The sequence below is a fragment of the Cannabis sativa genome, chromosome 9, assembly GCF_029168945.1.
Source record: "Cannabis sativa cultivar Pink pepper isolate KNU-18-1 chromosome 9, ASM2916894v1, whole genome shotgun sequence".
Classification (NCBI taxonomy): Eukaryota; Viridiplantae; Streptophyta; class Magnoliopsida; order Rosales; family Cannabaceae; genus Cannabis; species Cannabis sativa.
The window spans coordinates 60,773,104-60,797,525 of record NC_083609.1 but is presented as its reverse complement, the minus strand read 5'-3'; the positions used below and the strand labels follow the sequence as shown (position 1 = coordinate 60,797,525).

The window sequence follows — 24,422 nt, the reverse complement described above, 5'->3', positions numbered from 1 at the left end:
TTCTTATGATCCATTATACTTCAGGTCCGAACCTAGCAATGCTCCTATTCAAGTCACTATAATGGATCTCTATATGTATATATTTTGGCTTAAAAATTGTTGTAACATTTTGTGTCATTTTTCAAAAAAATACAATAAAAAAGTTTTATGTGATGTGATGTGTTAGTATTTCATTGGCCTTAAATAGGAAGAATCAAAAAGTTTGGTCTCAAAAAAAATGGTGAAATGAGAAAGATAAACATAAACAACAAAACTGTGTCAGAATCGAATTTGATGATAAATAGGAGCCGTTTTGCAGTACTAAACTCACATTTCTCAACAACCCTTTTTCCTCCTAAACCTTCCCTACTCTCTACTTCCATGGCTTCTGAGAAAGAAGCTGCCTTGGCTGCTCTTCCTTCTGATTCTCCCACCATGTATGTATCTCTCTTTCTCACTTTCATCTTTTCTTTCATGTATTTAGATTCATCAAATAGAAAAAAGATTGATTTTTCTTTTTTATTTGAAATGTGTAGATTTGACAAAATTATCAGCAAGGAAATCCCCTCTACTGTGGTTTTTGAGGATGATAAGGTACTCTCATTCCATTCCATTTTGTATAATTGTTTTTGGGGATTTTTTGTATGAAGAAAATAAAAAACTAATCTTAGCTGCTTATTTATGCTAATGGCATTCAAATATGTTTGATTAAGGGAAAATTGAGAAATGGGTATTATGTATTTGTGTGTGGTTTTGTGTATTGTGTTTGATGTTTGCTGTATGATATATGAATATTTTTGGACTGAATTTGTAAAATAGGACAAAAATTGAAGATTACACTCAAAATAGGAAAAGGGATTTTTTTCCTTTGATCATGTTAAAGAAAGTATTTTTGACTGAGTTGTCCAAAGCTATAAAAGTAAAGTGTTTTCAAGCTTTCAGCTGTATCATAATTAGATTTTAGATATCTCAATTCATGTCAATCATAATTATTGAGAATTTCTGTGTGATTTTCTGAGAATTTCTCTTAATTATTGAGTGGATCTGTTTAATGGAAATCTGATGGCTTTGGAGGGGTCAGTGTGCACATAATATTGAGATATTTCCTACTGAATTCAACACATATGTCCTAACTAAATACTCATTACTTGTGTTTAAGTGAACTTATCAGTTACTTGATATGATGATGCTTTAGCAGATAATCATCTAGTTCTGTTGTATTTGATACAGGTTCTTGCTTTTAGGGATATATCTCCTCAGGCTCCCACACACATTTTGATCATTCCCAAAGTTAAGGATGGTTTAACTGGTCTTTCCCAGGTATTTCATAGTTCTTTTTATTTTCATTGTAACTCGCCTTTCACATGCGTAGTTTCTTTTTTCTTTGTAAACCAAGAATTTCCCATTTTTTTTTCTTTTTATAAAATCTAATATAAATTTTGGCTCCTAAATGCTGTAGCTTGTTGATACAACAGGAAATTATATCGTTTGATTATCGAGTTTGCCAAGGAAGGATTCTTTCTTGTTAACTAATTCTTTAGATTTCTCCATGTTGTCAACTGAAAAAGAAACTAAAACTTTGTTCATTCATATATGGTTTCTAGTTGCTACCTTGTTAGGCCCTAGGATTAGTATGGTGCGTTAGAATATAGTAAATAAAAGGGTGTGTGACTCATTGTATTGGGGGTTAGTTTTGAGAGTTAAGAGGGTTTGCAATGAATTGAGTATTCTCTCTTTGCATCACAGGGGCCTAAGGGCTCCCATAGTTTGGCTACTGTTTTATTGGTTTTAAAAAACTTGAGCTTGAAAAACTTGGTTCTTATCATAACTTAAATAATGTTAAGTTGGGAAGATAGGTTAAGTATTTTTGGGAAAAGTAATAAGTATGATGATATGTTCAATGAGTTTATGCTTCGAAATAAGAACTCAAAGCATTCGGAGAGTTTCTGGTGGTTTATGTTCAAAAAAATGTAGTGAAAGGAAAAGGGAAAAAGAAAGTCTATATGCATTTTAATGTAGAACTTTTAATGGTGCAAAATAAGGTTAAACCCGAAATGGAAATAGAGTAGAAAAAGTTAGGATGTTCATGTGCTTGCTACCGTGAAAGACCAAGTTTGTGGTTTCTTGTGAATGGTGGTGAGCCTAAGCACAAGCCATTTTAAAAGATAAGCTCACTTTATGGTCAGAAATTCACAATGTTCTATGGATGAAATTTGTTCGAGTGTATAAGTAAATATACTTCACTTTCTATAACAAGTGTTGATCTTTATCATATCTGTTTAGTTATGGATTTTTTTCAGTGTGTTGATATTAGTCTCAATATAGGATTTTGGAGGCTGAGTTGTCATATTCTTAGAGGCCGAGATGATTGATTAAGTGTGGCTAATACTTAGATCGCTATTGGTTGGCTAGTTAGGAGTGTCTTTGTTCCCCTAGCCTATAAATTCTTATGCTGAATTTTGTGAGATACCAAACTGTCTCGAAAAGTTTAAAACTTTCTCATTCTTTCAAGTATTGGATTAGATCAATAAGTATCATCTTCTTTCTCTGTACTTTGCTTACCAGGCTGAAGAGAGACACTGTGACATTCTTGGCCGACTTCTTTACACAGCTAAGCTAGTCGCCAAGCAAGAGGGACTCGATGATGGCTACAGAATTGTGATCAACGACGGGCCACAAGGATGTCTGTATTCTTAGAGTTCTAATTTTTTACGATAATTCTATTACGTCTTAATATGTATATCCGAAACTAACACAACAATTAATCTCTTGCTTTGCAGGTCAATCTGTTTATCATATTCATGTCCACCTGCTCGGGGGACGACAAATGAACTGGCCACCTGGCTAAAGAACGATTCGATTTGCAGGTCATCGGGACAAAGATTGTGTGTCTCTTCAATAGATTGTTTAGATTATCTTCCTTTGCGTAATGTCAAAGACTCAAAACTAGTTTTAACAACAATAATTGGATTGTTTCTGATGGCCTTTTGTTGTTTCTGATGAGATTTGTTTTAGTTCATGGTGTTATGAGGTATGCATACATGCTGTCATCGCAATGAGCGTGAGCATGTATGACACTCGAGTACCTTATGTGTTGTCACTGACAACACACTCGAGTACCTAGCAACGAGCTTGCAGGTTTCGAGTGCTTGAACTTTGAATCGAACCATGTTAATTAGATTAATCCAACTTAATGATAAACTTCTATAAAAAAATGGGCTAATTTGAATTATACTAATCCATTTTTTGTGAGGAGCCTTTGTTGAATCCATTCTATACTCAACTTTGATCAAATTTAATTATATTGATAAATTTTATCGATTAAATTTATGTGCATAAAATACATATGATATCAAATTACAAAATACGATATAAATATTATTAAAAACACAATGTACCAAAATTGTATTTCAATCACAATTAACCAACAAGAAAATAATTAAATTTCGAAAACACAAAATTTAAAGAAAAATAAATGAAATACGCAGAATAACAAGAACACTGAATCAAAATTAAAATATTTACATTGATGTTTCTACATGAACAATAAAAGAACCAATTATACTAATTCAACTAACAAATTGGCTTACTCCAATTCAATAGGTTTTGCTATGAAATCATGTCTACAATGGGAGTGTTACAATGGAAGGCTCGAGAGTTTTTGAGCAATAAACACCCAGCATAGAGATTCACTCGAGCAAGAACAATAGGACACTTTTACAACTCGAATTCTTGAACATCAAGACAAATCACAAACCTTCTCCCTCTCTCACCTTCTACTCTTACAAAATCTCTTAATGTGTTTTTTAAAATCCAATCCTAATTCTCAACCTTTCTGAACTTTAGTCAAAAATTGACGTAAAAGTTCTAATTAAATAGGTAGCCAAAATAAGTGATTGGCTACCTAGAGAACAAATCAAGTTGTAACAAATGTCTCAACGAAAGGAAACTAAATAAAAAAATCAGTTGTTAAACATACAAACTAACTAACCGAAAATCAATCATAGTTAAAGCATTTGAGTTAGTTATGTGAGAATTACAATTACTACATTAAATGGTGTGTCTACACATACAAAATAAATATTATCATTATTATTATTATTATTATTATAACATCCACACATTTGATTTGATAGATGTTTAAACATGAGTAATACTAGTGTAGACAAGGTACCCCATACCAAAATGCCTTTTCACATTTGCTCTTTTCTTTACCAATTGACACTTTGCTTAATGGGTATGACATATCCCAAAATTTCAATAATTGACTAATCAAATTGTCCATACAACTTTATTTACACCAACTTTTTCTTTACTACTCATAGTACTCTTTGTTTTATATAGTTGGACATAAGTATATGTTTGGTTTAATTGATCACTAGACTTTTCACTAAAATTTGGTAACCTTGTAGGAGAGCACAATTTTCAACCTCTAATTTTTATGACCTTAAATATTTTTTCCTAGTATTTATTTCAACTTTTTTTTGCTTCCCTTTTTCTTCATTGATTTTGTTTTTGTTTTTTGTTATTGGATTCAATGGGTTGAATTGATCACTCACTTCTCACTAAAATTTGATACCTTAAATATTGAAGTTAATTAGGTGTCTTGAATATTCAAAAAATTCCTTAAAAAAGAAAAAAAGGTTCAAAATTTGAAGTCTAGCATAATTTGTAGTTTGAATACTAAAGTTCTTAATAATTTCTAAAAATTTAATGTGATATATATCCATATGAATATTGATTTATAATTTTTTAGTGATGTATTTTTAATACATCCTTTTTTTAATAAAGATGATAATAATGATTAGAACGAATGAGTTTTCTTTCTTTCTTTTTCAAAAGAATCCTAATTTTCTTTTAAATCTTTTTCTCCACCAAATATAAATTGGAATATTATTAAAATTCATGGGATCTACTATATGAATTTTCTTATCCACTAGTATAATAATATATAAATATACATAGATACATGATTTGTGATTGATGTATAATTATATACATGCAAATATATATTAAACAAATTGGTGATAATAAACCCATTTATAGCTAGGTCCGGAAAATGAATAATTACAAAAGAAATTATTTGTAGTATTCTAATAATTAGTTATAGATTCCATTCACATGATCATCTAAGAAAAATCCTTTTCACCTCAATTAAACAAGAGCATTAAAAATAGTAGAAAATCTAAGTATTTTCTATCTAACAATTTTCATGTATATAAATATAAATATGTGTATATTGAATTATATATAATATTTATGTATATATATGTATAATATAAATATAATAATAATCTTATCTGCCACCCAATAATATAAAGTCCAAATATTATGAATTATGATTAATTTATGATTGAGTATGGTGATATATATGAACTTACTTGGATTATTACATAGACAAAACTATCAATTCTAGCTCTTCCATCTTATCCATCTAAATTCCAAAACATCTCTTCATACATAAATTGTTTTCACATAAATAAAATAAATATTTTAGCAAATGAGAAATTCATTGGTGTATGATAGAAGAGTAATGATATGCATTAAAATTAATATGCATCAAAGTATTAACACTCAAATAAGATCATATAATTCATATCCTTCACCCTAATAATAAATAAATAAAAATTGACACATTAATTAATTTTGAATAATAATAAAGATATTGTTTGAAAAAAAAAATTAAAGATAAAGATATTATAACAAAATAGATACTTAGTAATTAATAAGTAGAGAAATAATAATAATAATAATAATAATAATAATAATAATAATAATAATAATGTATTTAATTCTTATATTAATGCAAAGAGTATTACTATACATTAACTTAAAAACTAGTACTATATAAAATAAAATCTTAGTGCATGCAGTGCAGCCTTACTTGAAAAAGTGGTGAGAACTTGTCTAAAAATATAGATAAATATCCATGTGTATATATCTATAGCTACTCTTTATTTTTATTTTATTTTTATGTTTTTATATATATTTAATATATATTGGTTTGACAAGTTGCAAGTACTTCTTCCTTCTTCTCTCTATAAAGCCAAAATTCTTTCAATAAATAGCCAATTATGGATCTAACTACCAATAATGCATTATTTTCTATATAATAAATGTACACACAAATTTATACATTATATATGTGAAAACACACACATGCCCTACACACTTCACTAGACTTAGCTAGCTATAAAAAATACATGGAAGCATTAATTTAGCAACATTTTGCTCAATAAGTGTGATGCTTCTTTTAATTTCTTTTTCTAATAATAAATATTAATTTTGAAGTAGAAAAAGCTAGCTAATTTATTCTTATTTTTTTTAACAAATTTTGCAGATCACCAAACCAATTAAAAGCGACATTGTATAACTAGTATAGAAGAAATTATTAATCTTTATAAAACATTTATAAAAGGAAAATATTTATTAAGTTTAATCTATGTATATTGTAGTTATTATTTATATTTTTGAAAGGAAGACACGTGACATTCTTAATACAAAATTAATTGATTAAGGCCTGCTAAAAAGTTCAACGAGATAATGGGCCAAGATTATATAGAGAGATGGGCCTCACAACCATTCAAGATATAGAAAATTTGTGTTCGGGGTGCCCCACCCCACTTAAAAAAAGAAGCGGTCAAGATCCTCCAGATAAGCGATTGGAATACGTCTTGAAGGGTTCTCTAAGAAACAGCCTACTGAGACCCAATCTCATGTCCAATCAAGTTCATGGGTCGAATCTATCAAGAGAACTTGATTCATGTCTCATATTTGTCCAGATGACAAATTATTCATATCTTAATCTGGACCTCTCTAGATCCGGAAGGGCATCTCACCCAAAATAAAGAAAGGTTCTCTGATAGCCTTCTGGATGAGCAGAAGGGAATACATCTAGAAGGGCAACCTAAGAGGAGCTCCGGAAGCCCTTACTAGCATGGCAATCCACTGATGCCGAATTCCACAAGATCAAGTCCTTGTCCTTGCGTCAAACCAAAGGAGTGCATATACCACCAAGAGAAGGATACCCCGTGTCCAACAGTCACCTCCCTAACACAAGAGTGTACGAAAACAGTGCATGCATGCTGCCTGTCAACATTAAGTGACCCCTATCCGTACAGAAGATCATGGCCTCACGGGCTGGGCCTCATTCCATGGGCCCAAAGTCATTGTATTAAGTGTATTTACCCCATTGGTAGATTAAGTTTAATGCAAACCCTAACAGGTCACGAGTATACTATACTCAGATCCTAGCATATAAATACAACATTATACTTTCATTGCAAAGGGTTGGAAGATTGTGATTCAAACACTATGCCAATGTCTAAAGTTCTTAAGCCATTCTAAGAACACTTGTATAATACATCCAAGGCTATTTAGCCCAATACAACTAACTTGTAAACTAAGATTCTTTAACGTTCCAACCACAAGAAAATTATCATCTCTATTTCTTCATTTTGATTTATTTTCTTTAGTTTTATTATATTTCGTATCAGTTGGCAAAAATCTCAGTAAACAGTAGTATATTAAAAATGGATTATATCTAATTTGATAAATAATATTAATAAAAAAAATATTTTCGATCAATATTGTCCAAGGTCAACCCTGTGATGCGGTGGTTTTTGATTAAAAGAAAATTTATTGGCCCCTTAATTAAATATGTAGTATTTTCAAAATCATATACGAAGAAAAAATATGTATATATATTTTTAAAAAGAAAAATATATATTTTTTGAGCCCCTGGCATGAGCCTAGCCTGCTTTAGAAACTCTGCTCTACACACCACCAGATGAACATGAGAGATGCAATTACGTCGGTCAGCCACCATGGGCGATCAATCTAGATGGCAACTTGAAAATTTTCAAATGAAAGTAAAACTTATTTGTGAAGCCAATAAAGCAAAGCAAGACAACAAGAGTAGGGATTAATTGAGTCCCTAAATTGCCTTAAATTTAGGGATGTGTTATTACTTTTTCTTAGGCAAAAACCCTAGCCTTATTTTGAGGCTCAATTTTCTTTAGGGTTGCCCTACAAAGAAACATATCAATTATATTATAGAGGTTATAGACAAGACACACAACACCCCACAACAATAGACAATACTATACCTTTGTCAAATATTAATGTCAAATAATTATATAATGGACCTTCTAAAACATTCCCAATATGACTTTGCAATAATAATTTCACTATTACAAATTTTGTGATTTGTTAGCTTCTGCCACCATTCTGTGCCACCAAATTTGTGTTGAGGCCACATGTATGTTCCATACTCAAAATGTCAATATATAAACTCATGATCTGTATATATACACACACTTCATCATTTCTCAACTCCAAAAAAAGAAACCCTACATAAATATATTAATATACATATATATATATATGATCATATCAAACCTTCTGTCATTTTTGTTCATATACAGTTTGCAAAAACAAATTAGCTTTTAATTCTCGATGGATAATAATAATAATAATAATAAAATAGCTTCCCAAGATTGATAAAATAATATAATATTGAAACTCAATCATAAGTTCATATTTATTTTTTAAAAAAATTAAATCATAAGTTCATATATATAACCCTTGCATACGTACATGTTTCAATGTACTTGAATAATTCTAGTTCATTTTTATTTAATATTTTGTGATTATAATTAATAATAATGGTTCAAATCTGATGGAAGTTCTTCTGTCCCTTTTATTGTTATGTAAGTTTGAACTTGGAGAGAGTAGAATTATAAGTTACTTAGATTAAGAGAATACGAAACTTAAATAGGGCCTATTTGGAACATAAATTCATTGGTTAATTGAAAATTAAATTAGTTTTTATTTCTACCAAGTTAATTAACCCCATACTAAATGCTCGGTCTTGGGCATAGATAGGTTAGCCCTGTGTTTAGGGCTCACTAGTTTAAAACCACTATTTTTTTTAAAAAAAAATTACACATGTTTTACTGATTTTAAAAAATATCATATTTTATGCTAAATAAAAGCTATTTTTTTTTTAATCCATTAAATTTCAAGGGGAACCTTGCAAAGCCTCATAATGTATGTGAAACAACATTACAAGAGATAATATACTATTATTAATGAATTTTATTATGATATATTATTTAGAACAACAGAACTTATATATTTTAATTTAATAAATTATAAAAAAAAATTACTAATGACAAATAATAATACTCAAATTAATATGTTGATTCATTATTAAAAATAATGTTTCTAGTATATAAATTTTTGTCCAAACACTCCTAACTATTAAGTCATAATCCTATGATAAAGTTTTAATAGTTAGATAAATATTATGTTTGTGATTTAAATTATCGAAAAATAAATTTGTGTGTGTATTTTGTCCCATATTGTTTGTGTGGGTAATTTGTGAAATTTATATTACATTCATAACTATCTAATCTTAATCCTACGATAAAATTTTAGTAATTAAATAAATATTATAGAAAATTTTGCCATCAATGAGAGTTTTTTAATTTGTTTTATGTATGATCGTCTTTTTAAGACTACTTATAAATTTTTTTAAAAATTCTAAATAGCTTATAGCACCAAAAATAATGTTTAAACAATTATTTATTACACCTATAAAAAAAATAATCGCACGTACAACAAAATATATAAATCTTATTTTTGATTCTGTAAACCGCTTGTGATTTTTTGAAAATATATAAATCTTATTTTTAATATTGTAAACTACTCGAAATTTTTTAAAAATTTACAAGTGATACTAAATAATTACAACGTAGCTGATGATAAAAAAATTAGACTAATTTTTAAAAAAAAAATGTTAAAACAAATAAAGAATTTACCAAAACACTCCTTTTAGAAGTGAAGTGAGACTTACCCAATAATACTATATGTATGTGATTGAAAATATTGGTATTGGTTTAATTGAATAATGAAACTCCTATCTCATGTAATAATAGTATAATATATAGTCATATTTATATGTGGCTTATTTTGAGCCACGTCTCCCAATACCATCTTTTTCTCTCATTGTTTTTGGTATGTGACTTAACACATAACTATATATAAACACACATAATATGTATATACACCATATTCATAATCCAAACTATGTGTATTTACACACATACACAATACCATATATAAATTTATCTCAAAATCATCAAAAGAAGAAAGATCACAACAACAATGATGATTTGATGATGATGAAGATGATAACAATGGAGGAGAGATCATCAAGAGTAGAGAAAACCAATTCAACTCCAACAATAATGGCTGACGACTCAACTGAGATAAGCATATTCGATGCTCAAAAATACTTCAACGACCTCAACCTTCTAAACCCTCCTCAAAAACCCACTTCCACTCCCGCCGTCGCCGGCGCCGGCGCCGCCGTATCCGGCGGCGGAGGTGGCGGAAACCGAGTTTCACCTCTAGCCGAAAACATCGCCGAGCCTTCCAGATTCTCCTCAGCCTCTTCCTCAATCGATAGCTATAACAATATCAACAATAAAACTCACCGGAACTCACAGACGATGAGAAGAACCCGATCTTTCCGATCAACCGCCACCACACCCACCGCCTCTTCCGAAGCCAGCTGGAACAGTCAAACCGGTCTCCTCTCCGCTCCTCCCGGATCCTTATCCGTCTCATTCAAACACCCACTTTCTTCCGACAAACGCACGGCGGCCCCGGCGCCGGCGCCGCCGTTCTCCGGCGGAGTCAGGTGGCTAAATTTAAGAAGAAAGTGTCCTTGTCTCTGCAAAAAATCCGTTCAAGTCAAAGAAAATCCTGTACGGACAATATCGGAAAGTCATATCCCGATACCGCAAATAGCATTACCACCATCGCCGTCGCCGTCGCCGCCGCCTGCGGCGGCCGAGAGATTAGTACATTGTAGTATTAAGTCAACAATGGCTGAGATTAGATCTGGTACAATTGGTAATAATACTAATTTCGAACAGAATTGGGGAAATATCAATTCTCATCATCACCATCATCATCAAATGAGAAGATCGTTGCAGAGTAATAATAATGGAAAATCAAATATTGGGTTTACTTTTCCAATTCTGAATAATCAAGCTTCATCATCATCATCAACAACAATGGCGGAATTCGAAGATCCAGCTAGAGATTCACTCGAGATATTCAGTCCACCATCTCATAGTAATCGAATATCATTAAATAATAACACTCGTAATTTCACTTTCTTAACTAGTCCCACATCGAGAATGAGAACACTCAACGCCCCCTTTATTAATAACACCACCAATGGTCAAATCAGTAATATTACTTATGTCGACGTGGACGACGGAGCAAGCGATGCCAGCTCAGATCTTTTCGAAATAGAAAGTTTTACAACTCAGCAAACGACCACAACTGAATCCACAACGACCACAGCGGCTCACCCTTCCATGTTCCTTTTCAACCGCCAACGGCGAGATTCCCTCGAAGAAGCGGCCGCAATGCGGCGGTTTCCTCCGATCTCCGCTGCTTTGTATCATCCGATTTCGGGTTTGACGGCGGCTGATTATGGTTACGAGCCTAGTGAAGCTAGCATTGATTGGAGTGTGACTACCGCCGAGGGGTTTGATAGAGCGAGCGTGGCTAATGCTTCCGAGGCTGATTTTGGGGAATATTTGGTTGCGACGTCGTCGGGGCAGCCGCCACATGTGGCGGCGGTGGAGAAGAATAGGAGGAGGTCTTCGGGTAATGGGTTGTTGATGAGTTGTAGGTGTGAGAAGGCGGTAAGTGTGGGGCCAGGTCCGAGGCCGATGTCAAGGGTTGTGACTCGGCCGAGCTCTTCTAGTGGTGGCGGTGAGCGTGCACGGGCGGTGGGGCAAGGGATTTCGCTTTCGTCGAGCTCTACTTTGGCCATGTGGGCGGTGGGCCAGAAAGGTTGAATTTTGTCCAATTCCGAGTTGTATTGAAAGAGTTATGGTCAAAATACGAGTTTTTTTGTGGGGCTAGGTCAAGCTCGACGGGTGGTGTCTGTGGCGGTGAGCACGGACGGGTTTTGGGGCCGGGGATATCGCTTTCGTTGAGCTCTACATTGGCCATGTGGGTGGGTCAGAGAGAATTAGGGTTTTCTTTTTTACAAACATGTAGTGTGCATGGGTGCATGCATGGCTAAGACTCTATCCAGTTCCCTCTCTTTATATTGCTTGGTTATTATTTACTATTTATTTTTGTTTTATTCAATTTTAATTCTTTATTTTGTTTGTAAGTAGTAATAGTAGTAGTAGTAGTAGACATTTTTCCATGATGGTCATGTTATGTGTTTTGTTTTTTTATGTTAGAGTTTGTGTTTTTAATGATTTTAGTTTCGATTTTATGTTGGGATTGTGGAATATTCGTGTCTGTCTGTTATTAATATTTAGGAATTATTTAATAACACTTGGTTGCTATAATACAATTTCTGTCGATGAATCTAACAAAATGCCTCAATTATAATGTTTCTATAATGGATGAGATATTATCATGTTTTTTTAAGTTAATTAAAGTGAATCTTATAAGTATTTAATAATTAACTTATGTTAACTTTTTAGTTTCTTAATTATTTTAATTGTATTTGTTATGAATAACTTGACACTAACTCATAAACCATTTCCTAAATTATGGCATAATTATTGTAATTAAAAATAATAAGATGAACTTGTCATGATGATATACAAATATTTTCACTTTTTTCAACAAGTTTTGTATATCAATTTTAATGTTTCTCCACGTAAGACTGATTGAGAGTTAATATTCTATTGTAAGACGAAAAAAAAATTACTTAAATGCTTATCTAATAATAAAATTTAACATAATATACTCCTAATTTTAGAACTAGTGTATGAATCCGTTTCAAAAAAAAAAAAAAAAGAACTAGTGTATGAGTATTTAAAGTTATTATACTTAGTTACAGTTAGTTTAATTAAATAAGATTTTTATACTGTAATTATATACCTGTGATTTCTAGCTATATCGATAAAATATCTCAAAATATAACCTTTGAGAGAAATTCCCAATTATTCCCAGATTATTTCCATAATTTGGAGAATATTATTTTACAAAAAAATAATTAAGAGAACAAAATTCTACAAATATAATAGTAGAGGGCAAATATTATCTATTATTTTTTTGAGGGGAAAATGTTATCTAATATTACTTCATATAAAGAAAAGTATTATTATTATTATTATTATTATTATTATTATTATTATTATTATTATTATTATTATTTTTGTAAAGATACGTTCGTTAATGATAAATTAGACTTTTCCGGTCGTTACAGAAAATGTTTATAGAAATAGTAGCAACATTAAGATACCCAAAGTGGTTATGAGTAAAAACTTATCTAACGACATTATGAGCCATAAAGTTACAAGTTCTAGCAGTAATACAAAATAAACAAGAAATAAAAGAATGAGCGATTCCTTTACAAAATAAAGAGTATTTTTCAATTTCCTATATGAAGTCTAAGTCGTTGAGAGAGTTGATTACAACTTTAGAATCATTTTCTACCAGAATAAACTTATGCCCTTTGTCCTTGGCAACCTCAAGAGCCAAATAAACCGTTGCAGCTTCACTACAAAAGCATCAGAAAAGTCTAACTTGGCCGTATATACCCAAGCCACCTTACTCAAGTTATCTCGAGCAACAATTGCAACACACATATGCTCCCCTCCTACTTTAACATTGCAATTTAATTTGAGTCAATCTTGGGGGAGGTTTCCAAGCTGCGGGAGGGATCGAAGATGATGAAGGAAAAAAAAAAATATTATCTAGTATTACAAAAAAAAATATATTATCTAGTATTAGGGACATAAGTGTTACAAAACAAAGAAAAATGAGGACTAAAGTGTTATAAACAAAAAATTGAGGTACCTAAAGTGATATAATAAAGAAAAGTTCCAAAAGAAGAAGAAAAGAAAAAGAAGAAGACAACAATGGAGATTGGAGAAAACTCACTGTATCAGCAATTACACAAGCTGTCAGGGGTGAAGTCAGAAGAAGCCCTTGACCAATTAATCTCAGCTCTCTGGCAAACCAGGAAGACTGGTCTCCGTGGTCACCATGACAAGTCTCATTTCAAGACCCTTCTCAATCTCCCTTCTCTCTCAGACCTCGACCCTGTAATCAATTTCCTCCTTTTCTTCTTAAATGGAGTTTTTTGCTTGGTGGGTTTTGGTTTTTGTGTGCTCTTGTGAATGAAAGTTTTGCTCTTTTGTGATTTTTGAACAGGTTTTAGCATGTCTTCGTTGTATGATTAGAAAATGTGCTTATGGAAATTTTAGTGGAGATGATGTTCTTAAGGTTGTTCCACCTGATTTGCCTATTGAGCTTCAGAGAATTCTTTTGATTTTGTTTCAGAAGTATCAGAGTCAGTGGAAACAAGATGTTTCAAAGGAACAGGTTCCTCTCTCTCTCTCTCTAATCTCAATCTCAATTGTGTTTCACTACTAAGTTTTATGTAGTGGATTATATTGAAACTCTTGCATTGAATCAAATTACATAATAAAAATATTTCAGCTTGAATGTACAAAAATTCCAATATTTGCTTCAATTTCAGCTCTCTCTAAGAGTCTATCTTTAGTAGACACAATGCCCTGTTGAGATTAAGCTATACTTCCATTCTGAATTAGAAAGAAAGAAAAAAAGGGTGTTTTAAATTATACGATTTGGACAAGAACAAAAAAACTCTAGCAAATAGCAAAAACTATGAGCAATTCTATTAGCAGACCGATAAATAAACAATAAAGAGACATCGCTCATACAAATCAAAAAGTTTTCGACAATCATCAACTACTAGAGCAAACATCAAACTCATAGATAATTGACTATGAATAGCATGAACCGCTACTTAACAATCTGTCTCAAGGACCGCCATCAACCATTCCTTATCCTTAATCCAACTTAAAGCTTATTGGATAAATGCGACGTTTTAAAATGAGACATTTTAACACACTTTTGAGTGAGGTTGATTAGTAAATTAGTGTGAGGTCTTTGTAGATTTGTCTTCTCCTACATGTGTACATCAAAATTGAATATTTGTATAATTAAAATAGTTATGAGGTGAATGAGAAATTGTCAACTAAAGTGAGCTAAATGAGAAGATGAATATACAGGATTTATGCTTGTATTTTAATAGCTTACTTTCTTATTTCTTATGCTCTTATTCATTTTGTAAATTCCCTAGCGTTTATTGCCAAGGACCAATGTTTCATATCATGATAAACTGAGCACACCACAAACTTTCACACCTTTCCAACCTTCGTCGAATACTTCGGCTCGCCAGAATGATCCTATTGCTCAATTAGATCAGACTGGTATTGGAGCTGCATCCACACCAATTGTCCCCGAAAACATGGTAGGAGGAATGAATCTCTTACTTGTTTTGTTTTTTGGTTTCGGTTTCTTTTGTTGGGGGTTTGATTTTATTGTATTTTGTTCTTTGGACAAGCACATACAATCAATCTATAGCTGAACTGAAATGAGCAGTTGGTTGGTTCTAATAAATGGCTATTCAACTAATCTGCAGGGATCTTTTCCGAACCTCAAGTCGATGACTTGGAGCATGGAAAATTGCAGCTCAGACCAAGCAAAGAAAGTAGCAATTATCTCTCTAAAGGTTTGCAGATAATTTATAACTGTCTATCATTCTCTTATCTGTTTGTATAGTTTACATAAGGATGCATAATTTTTTTGCTTTCTTACACCGAAAACATTTTCTCATTTTGTTTTGGTAGCTGCAAGACTATTTGAAATCTTCTTCAGGTGAAGTGGAAGTGAAGTTTCAACTCACTAAAGATACACTTGATGCTATGTTGAGATCATTGACTTACATTAATGATCAACTTTCTGGAATGGTAAGCTAAGCTGGATGTTTTCGATTTTCATTTACATTGTTTGGCCTTGATGAAAGAAACAATATTGGTAGAGTCAGTCTAGGAGAAAAGAAAAGAAAAAAAGAACTTAAAGCTGAGCCTCATAAGGAACTAGAGGCATACCGGTTAGGCCAGCATTGACCTAGCCATGAATACCCGAAATCCATCCAAATCTGCAACACAGTTAAAGGAGTTCGGTTATTGTTTTCTCACGCCCAAACCCGAACTCAACACATCTTTTTCTTAGTCATTTGAACTTAGAAGAAGAAGTTGTATTAAAGTTTCAATCGGACAAACGCGAACAATGTGCCCCCTAAGTAGTTTGGATTCTCTCTTTTTAGTTTTGATAAGCAAATTTATTCATACATTCTTTCTTTAATGCATTGTAACATAGAAATGAAACTTCAAATTGACATTGGTAAGAAATTATAATAAAAATGAAAGAAAACTGATCATTAGTGTAACTTCTTACAGAAAAGCTAAAAGGTTAATTAAGAATGTATTAATTTCTCATGATTTTTTTGGAAAGCTTGTTTGGAACGAAAACTATATTCTAACTATTTAATTAGAGGTAATTGAAAAAACTTCAATTCACTAAGACAAGCGCGAGAATTAGTGTAATTATATCGAAACATGTATAGGCTTTATTTCATTTGTAAATTACTAACTGTACTGCCAAACATGACAATGAATATCGAAAGTGCTATTTGACATCCACAATTTCGTAGCCTTTCGCTTTTCATCTGTCTAGAATTGCAGTTATGGTAACTTCCAAACACGCATTAATTCTGAATTAACTATAAAATTGCAGGTTGGAAGTTCTTCGGAGGAACCGATACAGAAGAAGCAAAAGCAGACAGATACTTGAGCTTAACTTTGATTTTGTTTGGCTCATTCAGATTACATTTTAGTGTATAGACACTAACCTTGTAGAATATATAATCTTATGTGTAATAACAATCTTAACAAAACATGTTACATTGTAATTCATTTGTTTTTCTTTCTTTTTTTACAAGGATTGTTGATTTTGATCAGAAACATGTGATATGCATGTTTGTTGTTGTAGTAATTTGGATCATACACGATAACTCGATTCAGACACGAATTGACTAACATGGTAAATTATAAAATTTAAAAACGGGTAAATACTATTTTGGATCCTGTGTTTTACAAAAGTTACCAATTGGACTCTCTGTTTTGTTAAATGACAAAATGGATCCTGTATTTTTCAAAATGGTACAAATAGGACCCTTAATTTAATTTTTGACAACTTTTTTTTAATATAACCAACTTGAAAATACGAACAGATACAAAAAATGTAAATAGTTTTGTCATAACACTTTTAGATCGAATTATTATTAAATTTTATTTTGATAAAAAATCAGTTCAGGATCCTATTTTTACTATTTTGGAAAATACAAGGTCTATTTTGTCATTTAACAAAACAGAGGATCCAATCAGTAACTTTTGCAAAACATAGGATTCAAAATGGTATTTACCCTTTAAAAAACTATATGGGAAAAAAATGAAATAGGTATTTTTATAAATATATTTTTAGTCATTTTCATATAATAAAAATTAGAGAACATAAACTTTATGATGAGTTAATTTAACTTATTTTGTAGAACAAAAATATTTTTTTAAAAAAATTCAACTAATTTAATCTTTAAATAAATAAAAGCAAAGTCTTATTGAAGCTTCTATCTCAATTTGTATATAATCTATTTCTTCCTCAACTCACCATACTTTGGAAGAAAATTATTGTAAAGTCAATCATTGCATTTAAAAAAGAAAATAAGTTCCACTTTATGATTGCCCTTATAAACTTTCACTCTCAAGATTTACAACTTTGGTCATGCAATCAATACAAGAATCAATTACTTGTGAGTTAAGGAAAAATAAAATCAAGGGAAAAGAGAAAAAACAAATATTTATAGGATCAAAATCTCAACATCTACATCCAAAGGAATAAATAAATTACAATGTACATAAGTACAATATCAACAACTATAAACATGTTTTTTTTTCTTCTCAATAAAACTGAACAACTCACTCTCACATTGTCAAACAAGAGATGGGAAAATTTTTCAAACTTCAAGAAATCAAACCAAAACTCATTCTTGAAGAAACCAATCAAAAAAATACCAAAGAAAACCACACTACCAAGATCAAAAACTGATACTCATAACAAATAAATAATAAAAAGAAAAATCCCAAGCTGCAAAAGTGTTAACCATTTTTGTTCTCACTCAGAATCACTTGAGCTCGAGCTCGAGCTTGAGCTGGAACTCGAACGAGATTTTGCTTTACGAGGAATTGACTTATCTTTAGTTTCGTCCGTCATTGCATTTGGTGGTTCATCAGCAGAAACTGAGGATTCATGTTTCGGTTCATCAGCAGCATTCGAGCTACCTTCTTTGACACCAGTTGCTACGTTGTCTGGTTCCATTTCGGTGGAAGAACTCACTACTTCAGCTGATTTATTCTCAGAGTGCAAGGGTGTTGAAAGCTCATCAGAACTACTTTCCGAGACTTGCTTCAACGCTGTATGAATATCATCCAAAGATCGAGCTTCAACAACTTGAACATTAGAGGCGGTTTCAAGGGAACTCGATTCATTTACTCCAACTTCAGCTAATATGTTCTCAGAGTTCGAAGGTGTTGGTGTGGGAAGCTCATCAGAAGCCATGTGAATATAATCTGAAGATCGAGCTTCAATCACTTGCACATTAGATGCGGTTTCAAGGGAACTCGATTCATTTACTCCAACTTCAGCTGATTTATTCTCAGAGTTTGAGGGTGTTGGTGTGAGAAGCTCATTAGAAGCCATGTGAATATCATCTAAAGATCGAGCTTCAATGACTTGATCATTAGAGGCGGTTTCAAGGGAACTCGCTTCATTTACTCCAACTTCAGCTGATTTATTCTCAGAATTCGAGGGTGTTGCGGGAAGCTCATCAGAAGCCATGTGAATATCATCTAAAGATCGAGCTTCAACCACTTGCACATTAGAAGCGATTTCAAGGGAACTTGCTTCATTTACTCCAACTTCAGCTGATTTATTCTCAGAGTTCAAGGGTGTTGGGGGAAGCACATCAGAAGCCTGAATATCATCTAAAGATCGAGCTTCAATGACTTGCTCATTAGAGGCAGTTTCTGATTTATTCTCACCGGGACTACTTTCAGAGACGTGCTTCAAAGCCGTGTGAATATCATCCAAAGATCGAGCTTCAACAACTTCCAATTCAGAAGTAGTTTCAACGGAACTTTTGAGTTCTTCCATAATCTTTTGCTCCTCAATTATACTAGGAAGAATCACTTCCTCAACATCTGCTCCCTCATGAAGTTGCTTAAAAGCCAAATCAATATCATCAAGTGACCTTGCTTCAAGAACTGGTAATACCGGGCTTGTTTCTATCAGCTCGGGGCTGGTATTTCCAACATTAGCTTGCTCTAGCATCAGCTCGGTAGGGAGTGGTGGCTCATCAAATTCTTTCACACTGAAATCCCCAACTGTATCCAACTCAGACAGTAACTCTTCATCAATATCCTTTATTTCATCAACCTCTTCCTTGACATATTCTTCTACCAAAAGCCGAGTGTTGTTATCATTATCAGTTCCATCGAGAATGCCATTCTTCAGATCAATTTCGCTAGAGAATGGTTTATATTCAAGAATGTCAGCTGGGATTGCAGCAGAATCAGAAGTCTCAGAAGGTAAGTTGGTTGAAACTTTGTCCTCAACGCTTGAATCCTCCTCGTTAGTCTTTTCCACGATAACAGCTGGTTCCTACAAGATATCAGAGTGCCCCCATAATTAATCTTCCATGTCATGATCGAAATAGTTATGATCAACTGTTGATGACATCAAAAGTACTTAGCAAAACTATGAACAAAAATGCTTTTGATAAGAAAAAAACATAAAAGACCCTTGATAGAACAAAGTAACAATCTTTACCAGTTTCGAATAAAAAACCATTTTTGTTTAACATATAAGAAAGAAAAAACAGGCACAAAACTCCAAAAGAAAAAATGTCAAAGAAAAAAAAAACAGCTGTATGACTTACATCAATAATACCATGATCACCACCAGCACATGCTTCATCCATAGGTTGCTGTTTCTCCAATTCTGATGGAGACTTTTCTACAGATGCCATGTCTTCATAATCAGTACTCGAAGAAGCCTCTGTCACATCAAAGTCCTTGACTTGACCGGCATTGTTTGCATCTGAAGATGATGAGTGGAGTTGGTCCTGTTCAACCTGAGTAATTTCTTCTTCTTGTGTTGGATGATCCAATTTATGGTCATTCTCGGAAGAACATGGATGGATCATCGAAGATTGCTCGATTACATGTTGAATGACTTCATCCTTGAATGTCTCTTCTTCTACCAATGATCTTTCAGATGAAAAATCTAATTGGATTTGATCCTGATCAAGATGAACCATTTCTTCTTGAACCACTGGCTGTTCCACAAAAGATTCAGACTCTAAAGAAGACAGATTGGAACAAACCGACGCCTGCTCAGCAACAGTTGAAGATTGATGTTCCAGTTGTGGAGTGGAAACTAGATCTTCCAAAGATATCTGATCACTTAAAGCCACTGTTGTATCCAACTTCACATCTTCATCTTGGAGCACTGCAATGGGGATTTCAACATCACGAGTTGACAAGCTCGCATTCTCATGCTCGTGAGGAATTTGTCTTTCCTCATTTATAACCTCAGGCTCTCCAGATGAAGCTAGAACTTCACCCGAGTCTAATGGAATTTCATCTCCTGCATCTACCTTAGGGGAATAAGAATCCATCTCTTCACAAACAGGTGACTCTCGGGATTCAAACAAAACAACATTTTCTGCTGAGGTTGGAGGGTTAATTACTTCAGACATTTCTACTTGCAAATCCGATGAAACAGAGGATAAAGAGAGTAACCTTTCAGCCGTCGGGGGGCTTATATCATAAACAGGGTCCTTATTCTGATTCTCCTCCAAAGAAGGTTCTGCTGAAATGACCCCAAAACTTGGTGAATCGTCCTCATTTTTCATATCGGTTATTGGTTCATCCACTTCTGATAATGAAGATAAGCTAGACCCGCTACTGTAATCCTCTCTGCCAACTTGTTCTGGTTCGACATGAGCAGCTGCTTCTCCTCTTTCAGACACATTCGAATCCATTTCGTGGTGATCTTCCACTTCCCCTAAATCATCTTTGGCTTCATCATCATCATGTTGAATATCTCTTTGAGAAGCCTGTGCCATATCCACTGATTCAACATCTTCAGACGATCGACTTCCCCGTTCGAGAAGATCAGAAGCCTGGTAAATGGTGGAAAGTAGTTCTTCTTTCGAAAAATCATGTTCAATAATGAGTCTCTTCTCATCTGCATCAGCCAATGAACTCACAGAATCTGTATCAGGAACTGAGCTCAACTTTGACTCACTAAGTTCACTTGATTGCCTCTGGAATGATGGATGATAGCTTGTTCCTTCTGAAGCCATTCGTTCTGGCACGAAAACAGGCTTCCACTTGATGTTTTGCTTCTCTTGTCTCGAATTTCCCAACCCCGACGGTCCCATGCTGAAACTTTCATACCTACGAAACATGTCTTTTTGGTGAAAAGGCAAAAACTCCTGCTCGAAATTGTCTCCCTTGAGATCAGGTTTCTCTTCACTAGAGTCATAAGGAAGATCAAATGGATTTCTTCTTGGCAACAAAATTGAAGGAGCCGAGCCAGGAATAGGCGGTAATCCCATATGATCATACGAATCGAACGGAGCATCAAAAGGGTTTTGTCTAGCTGTCGAAATTGGTGCAACATTGAAAGGAAGATCAACACTATCTAAATCTATTAAATTCTTCTCAGCCAATAATCTAAAGCTTTTTCTTGCTCTTCTCCTCGCAATGAGATTCTCCAACCGTTGGTTCCTTTCGAGTTCTGAAGTCCCTAAGTCCATAAGATTCTTTTCATCATCTTCTGTCCATTTGATTGCAGACTTACTTTCATCCTCCTTCCCAACATGTTGTTCTTCTTCTTCATCATCTTCATCATTGTCATCGCCACCATCCTCTTCTACCTCATCATCTCTATGGTTTTCAGATTCTGCATCAGACTCAATACTATCACCACTATGATGAGAGTCCTCCGAAGCACCATCAGACTCATCGTGGGATATAAGAGGAGCCTGCGTCGTTTCTTCGTCTAAAAGAGGATGTAATTCATCAAGCATTGGAATTATGTCAGCCATTGAAGCATCAGGTGATGAACTCTCCGCTCTATCAGAGTCCGAATACGAGGAATCATCATCATCCTCATCCTCATCTTCATCCTCATCCTTATTTTTACCAGCTTCATCATCATCATCACCGCCACCACCAGGCGAAGAGGACTCCAACTCCAAGTGATCTTCCTTGTGAGCACTAAGAGACTCTTCAAGCGATTTAGTGAATTCCTTCAAAAGAATCTCATCCCCCAAATCTTGAACCAAAGAATACTCATTCTCAACACCTTTCTCATCACTCAAACCCCCTTCAACTCTCAATTCCTCCTCAAAAGTTTCCTTTTTCATTTCAAACTGAAAATCAACAAACTCTCTCTCATCTTCCTCCTCAATCTCACCCTTAATCTCACTATGAATTTCTCTTGAACTCTCATCAATGAGTGGCACACGATCAAGTGAATCAACATCAGTCTCCAACTCAACCCTAACCCTTTCATCATCAAAAGACTTCACTCCTACCCCAACTCCTTCTCTATCATCTTCAACATATCTTTCTATAATAAAGCTCTCATCTTTATCAACAACAATTGTACCATTCCCAGAAACCCCAACAGCTCTAAGAGAACCAACATCATGTGTTAGTTTCTCCTCCTTTTCGATTTCGATTTCGGGTATGTTAGACTGCCCAAAACTCAAAAGGGTTCCAAGCAAAATAGCAGTACAGACCAAAACAGGTGAAGCAGACAAAAACAAAGAAAACAGAAATGGAAATGATCTGTACATAAACATCAAAAACAACACCATACCCACAAGAAAAGGATGATATTTAACTGATCTAAAACAAGCTTTGATCAAAACTATTGCCAATTTCCTCATCCGTACTCCAATTTCCATTAAAGATCCCATTTTTTTTTGTGTCGAAAAATTCCTACATAGTTCAAATTATGATAATCAATCAACACTATAGATCCACAAAACAAATAATTACTCAATAAAGAAAACACAAAACCCAACTCAAAAAATCAATATGATCATAAAGAAACTCACCTCAAAAGTTGGAAAATTGGAAATCCAAGAAGAATCTGAAGAATAAAAAAAAAAAGAGATTTTTATTTCTAAGCACAGAGATTATTAAGGTGATACTATCAATCCAGCTTGGACCAGAGAGAAAGAGAGAGATTGAATAAGAAAAGGAAAATCGCAAGGGAAAATGAAAGCAAATGTGGAAAAAGAGAGAATCTTTGGCTTTGCTATGTACTTTTGGGCCAAAAAGAAATGATTTTTAGAACAGAGATGATAAAACAGCCATGGTGGGTAGCTGTAATTTTTTTTCTAGAGAATGGGGCGGCACGTAAAGGAGAAAAAGAAATGGGAAAATATGAAAATCAAAAGAAAAATACTTTCTTTTTTTGCTATTTTATATGTTTATATCAATATGATATTATCATTAATAATTATGGGATCATGGGATTATTTAAAGATGTAATCTTTTTGTATAGTGATTCTTAGTGATAAAGATACAATTTTTAATTTTAACATCACCTTTTTACAATTTTATTTGGAACCATTTTGATCATAAACAACAATTTATAATTATACATGTAACAAAATATGTACTAAAAATAACAATATTATATATATGTATAATGTATATATATATATAGTGTAAGTCTTTGGATGTAATATTTAGTGTATATTTTAATACTCACACAATTACAATTTTATTTGGGACCATTTTGATCAAAAACAACAATTTTAGATTGGTGTGTATGTTTTCAATCTATTATAATGATATATGTAACAAAATATGTACTAAAAATATCAATATTTTTTTTTATAGTGTAAGTCTTTGGATGTGATATTTTAGTGCATATTTTAATCTTTATTACTAGTTGGCTTCTTACTTTTCATTGTTTAATAAGGATTGTTTTTACCTATTCAAATTTGCAGTGGTTGGTTTTGTCATCTTACTATTGAGGAGTGGAGGAATAAAACACATTAAAGTTAACATGTTTCATGGTATTTTCATAATCCTTTTTTATTTTTATTTTTTGGAAATGATTATGTTCATAACATGAGATCACAAATAATAGAACTATTATCTTTTATACTTGTAAAAAAACAAGAAAAAAAAAAGAACTTTTTAAGTTACATTTTGAATAATCTACTTTAAAAGAGTTCTTAATCACCAAAAAATACATTTTAGTGTAACTTTTTTTATTATTATTTGATTAGAATAAGAAGTTGATGAAGTTCTTTATAAACATAATATTTTTTTCAAGGAAATCATACAAACACTTCTCAAAGTAATATTTGACAAAATCAGCCTCGAAATCTCCAAAATTCAAGAGTTTAGAAAATTAAATAATCC

At 32.8% G+C, this 24,422-nt stretch overlaps 4 protein-coding genes across 6 annotated transcripts; 3 read left to right on the top strand and 1 right to left on the bottom strand.

The window, feature by feature from the left end:
• Nucleotides 1-200: 200 nt before the first annotated feature.
• LOC115723215 (14 kDa zinc-binding protein) lies at nucleotides 201-2,974 on the top strand. Its single transcript, XM_030652651.2, has 5 exons — nucleotides 201-416; nucleotides 516-573; nucleotides 1,210-1,299; nucleotides 2,545-2,662; nucleotides 2,760-2,974. The coding sequence occupies exons 1-5, from the start codon at nucleotides 226-228 to the stop codon at nucleotides 2,825-2,827; spliced, it is 525 nt and encodes a 174-aa protein (XP_030508511.1). The 5' UTR covers nucleotides 201-225; the 3' UTR covers nucleotides 2,828-2,974.
• A 6,939-nt stretch (nucleotides 2,975-9,913) lies between these two features.
• Nucleotides 9,914-12,371, top strand: LOC115723926 (protein PHYTOCHROME KINASE SUBSTRATE 4). Its single transcript, XM_030653387.2, has one exon. It carries the CDS (start codon nucleotides 10,041-10,043, stop codon nucleotides 11,862-11,864), a length of 1,824 nt encoding a protein of 607 aa, XP_030509247.2. The 5' UTR covers nucleotides 9,914-10,040; the 3' UTR covers nucleotides 11,865-12,371.
• Nucleotides 12,372-13,743: 1,372 nt separating this feature from the next.
• On the top strand, nucleotides 13,744-16,844 carry LOC115721875 (uncharacterized). 3 transcript variants are annotated; one of them, XM_061104371.1, is made up of 6 exons: nucleotides 13,744-14,126; nucleotides 14,320-14,361; nucleotides 15,146-15,316; nucleotides 15,488-15,577; nucleotides 15,696-15,815; nucleotides 16,645-16,844. In XM_061104371.1, the coding sequence occupies exons 1-6, from the start codon at nucleotides 13,896-13,898 to the stop codon at nucleotides 16,699-16,701; spliced, it is 711 nt and encodes a 236-aa protein (XP_060960354.1). In that variant the 5' UTR covers nucleotides 13,744-13,895; the 3' UTR covers nucleotides 16,702-16,844. The 3 variants fall into 3 exon arrangements, with proteins under 3 accessions (XP_060960354.1, XP_060960355.1, XP_030506829.2); XM_061104372.1 differs by having other exon boundaries at nucleotides 13,746-14,081; XM_030650969.2 differs by having other exon boundaries at nucleotides 13,756-14,081; nucleotides 14,191-14,361.
• A 901-nt stretch (nucleotides 16,845-17,745) lies between these two features.
• LOC115723035 (uncharacterized) lies at nucleotides 17,746-23,445 on the bottom strand. The gene is made up of 3 exons (XM_030652432.2): nucleotides 23,099-23,445; nucleotides 19,901-22,979; nucleotides 17,746-19,623 (listed from the first exon to the last, which is right to left on the bottom strand). Exons 2-3 carry the CDS (start codon nucleotides 22,955-22,957, stop codon nucleotides 18,079-18,081), a joined length of 4,602 nt encoding a protein of 1,533 aa, XP_030508292.2. The 5' UTR covers nucleotides 22,958-22,979; nucleotides 23,099-23,445; the 3' UTR covers nucleotides 17,746-18,078.
• Nucleotides 23,446-24,422: the final 977 nt, after the last annotated feature.

Bases quoted from the DNA above. Each gene is read 5' to 3' on its own strand.
- LOC115723215 (XM_030652651.2), top strand. From the start codon at position 226: ATGAGAAAGATAAACATAAACAACAAAACTGTGTCAGAATCGAATTTG. The intron at 417-515 runs GTATGTATCTCT...TGAAATGTGTAG, and splicing joins CCTTCTGATTCTCCCACCAT to ATTTGACAAAATTATCAGCA. The intron at 574-1,209 runs GTACTCTCATTC...TATTTGATACAG, and splicing joins TGGTTTTTGAGGATGATAAG to GTTCTTGCTTTTAGGGATAT.
- LOC115723926 (XM_030653387.2), top strand. From the start codon at position 10,041: ATGTATATACACCATATTCATAATCCAAACTATGTGTATTTACACACA.
- LOC115721875 (XM_030650969.2), top strand. From the start codon at position 13,896: ATGGAGATTGGAGAAAACTCACTGTATCAGCAATTACACAAGCTGTCA. The intron at 14,082-14,190 runs GTAATCAATTTC...ATTTTTGAACAG, and splicing joins CTCTCTCAGACCTCGACCCT to GTTTTAGCATGTCTTCGTTG. The intron at 14,362-15,145 runs GTTCCTCTCTCT...TAAATTCCCTAG, and splicing joins AAGATGTTTCAAAGGAACAG to CGTTTATTGCCAAGGACCAA.
- LOC115723035 (XM_030652432.2), bottom strand. From the start codon at position 22,957: ATGGGATCTTTAATGGAAATTGGAGTACGGATGAGGAAATTGGCAATA. The intron at 19,624-19,900 runs GTAAGTCATACA...GATATCTTGTAG, and splicing joins GTGATCATGGTATTATTGAT to GAACCAGCTGTTATCGTGGA.